General features: G+C 43.7%; 1 protein-coding gene across 1 annotated transcript; it reads left to right on the top strand.

The window, feature by feature from the left end:
• Positions 1-574: 574 nt before the first annotated feature.
• LOC306912898 (zinc finger protein RFP-like) lies at positions 575-2,218 on the top strand (the record flags this gene model as incomplete). The annotated part of the gene is made up of 1 exon (XM_079489352.1): positions 575-2,218. One exon carries the CDS (start codon positions 575-577, stop codon positions 2,216-2,218), a length of 1,644 nt encoding a protein of 547 aa, XP_079345478.1.
• Between the last annotated feature and the right edge of the window lie 272 nt (positions 2,219-2,490).

Genomic DNA, 2,490 nt, shown 5'->3' with positions numbered 1-2,490 from the left:
GAGGCTGTAGCAATTTGTTTTTGTGTTCTAATAAAGTTTCCCATATGTTTGATTTGTCCTTTTCAATGTCACATACCTGCCATCTGAATATACAACCCACAATGTATTATAATATACTCCACCAGAGATTAAAAAGTGCTAGCATTGTAAATCTCAAGTTAAAGGGGTCGCACGGTATAGGCTATATACGTCACGGTCGCATACTAAAACTTGATCCCTTGAGGTTTTCAATACCCAGATATATTTGTTGTGTTTCGTTTTATATGCTATGTATTTGTGGAAAATTATCTAAACAGCATCTTGCAAGACTAATTATTAATACTCATCTGGAGAATTCACTAACAGCCAAGTTAATTATACAACAAGTTGACAACGGTAAAACACACCGTCGGAGCTCCACGGAGTAAGCCCGTGACATGTTCAAAATATAGACATGAATAAGTCAGTTTCCTCCCCCTCCCCCCTGCACCACTGCTATACCCTTAATGGTATACTTTGTGTTATTTTGTATAAATGAAGAGCAGTATAATTTAAAATCATTTTATGTTTTCACTTTTATTCTCAGTGTGTAGAAATGGCGTCCGCCAGCAGCCTCCATTCTGAAGAGCAGTTCCAGTGTTCTATCTGTCTGGAGGTGTTCACTGATCCAATCACCACTCCATGTGGACACAACTACTGCAACGCCTGCATCACAAAGCACTGGGACAGCAGTGGTGTGTGCAAGTGTCCACTATGTACCCAAACCTTCTCTAGGAGACCAGAATGCTCCATTAATAAGGTTCTCGCAGAGATGGTTGATCAGTTCAGGAAGTCAAAGGAGCTCAAGAAAACGTCCAACACAAACCAAGAACCTGCTAAACCAGATGAAGTGTCCTGTGACGTCTGTACTGAGACCAAGATGAAAGCTCTGAAGACCTGCCTGATGTGTCAGATCTCCTACTGTGAGACTCACCTGGAGCCTCACCTGAGACTCACAGCATTGAAACGACACAAACTAATCGACCCTGTGAAGAACCTGGAAGACGTCATGTGTAAGAAACATGACAGACCTCTGGAGCTGTTCTGCAAGACTGACCTCATGTGTGTTTGTCAGTTCTGCACTCAGTCAGACCACAAGTCACATCACACTGTATCTCTGAAAGAGGGATACGATGGACATAAGGTTGAACTGGGAAAGACAGAGGCTGAAGTTGAGAAGATGATCAAGGAGAGAAGACTGAAGATTCTGGAGGTCAAACACACAGTGCAGCTCAGCAAGAAAGATGCAGACGAAGAGATAGCAGACAGTGTGCAGGTCTTCACTGCTCTGGCGAGATGTATCGAGAGAAGCCAAGCTGAGGTCATTGATGTGATCAAAGAGAAGCAGAAAACAACAGAGATACAGGCTGAAGGCTTCATCAAAGAGCTGCAACAGGAAATCACTCAGTTAGAGAAGAGAAGTGCTGAGGTGAAGCAGCTCTCAATCACTGAAGACCACCTCCACCTCCTCCAGAACTTAACCTGCATCAACACCCCTCCACCCACCAAGGACTGGACAAAGGTCAATGTCCATCAGTCTTCTTCATCAGTGGGGACTGTGAGGACAGCTGTGGCTCAGCTGGAGAAGACACTCAGTGAAGAGATGAAGAAGCTGTGTGGTGCTGAGCTGAGGAGGATCCAGAAATATGCAGTGGATGTAACTCTGGACCCTGATACAGCACATCCCAACCTCATTCTGTCTGAGGATGGAAAACAAGTGCATGCTGGTAATATGCAGAAGAAGCTCCCAGACAACACAGAGAGATTCTCTCAATGTGTCTGTGTCTTAGGAAAACAAATCTTCTCCGCAGGAAGGTTTTACTATGAGGTTCAGGTTGGAGGGAAGACTAATTGGGATGTAGGAGTGGCCAGAGAGTCCATCAACAGGAAGGGACCAATCACAGTGAGCCCCAACAATGGTTACTGGACTATAGGGTTGAGGAATGTAAATGCATACTGGGCTAATGCTGACCCTGCTGTCGTCCTCCCTGTAAAACAGAAGCTCCAGAAAGTGGGAGTGTTTGTGGATTATGAGGAGGGTCTGGTCTCCTTTTATGATGTGGAGGCCAGAGTCCACCTCTACTCTTTCACTGGCTGCTCCTCCACTGAGAGACTCTACCCATACTTCAGTCCACAGCTTAATGGTGGTGGTAAAAACTCTGCTCCTCTGATTCTCTCTCCTGTCAATCACTCAGATTAGACTAATCTCCAGCTTTACCAGAAAAAAAAGTTGAATGTGCATTTAAGACAACACTAAAAGTCATTCAAAGTTTGGTTTTAGTCAACTGTAGGCCTATAACTTCAAATCAATCATTTAACTTTTTTTTTTTTTTACTTTTTAATTTTGTTGAGGGCCCTCCTACGCCCATAGCTTTGTGTGTTTGTGTGTATCACATTTTTAATAATTTGATTGGCTGAGCACGGAATGTGAGGATGTATGATGATGTATGATTATAAGAGCGCCCCTCACTT

Source organism: Electrona antarctica (genome assembly GCF_951216825.1).
Source record: "Electrona antarctica genome assembly, chromosome: 20".
In the NCBI taxonomy this organism is placed as follows: domain Eukaryota; kingdom Metazoa; phylum Chordata; class Actinopteri; order Myctophiformes; family Myctophidae; genus Electrona; species Electrona antarctica.
Note: the sequence above shows the minus strand (reverse complement) of the source record. Positions and strands in the feature narration are given on the sequence as shown.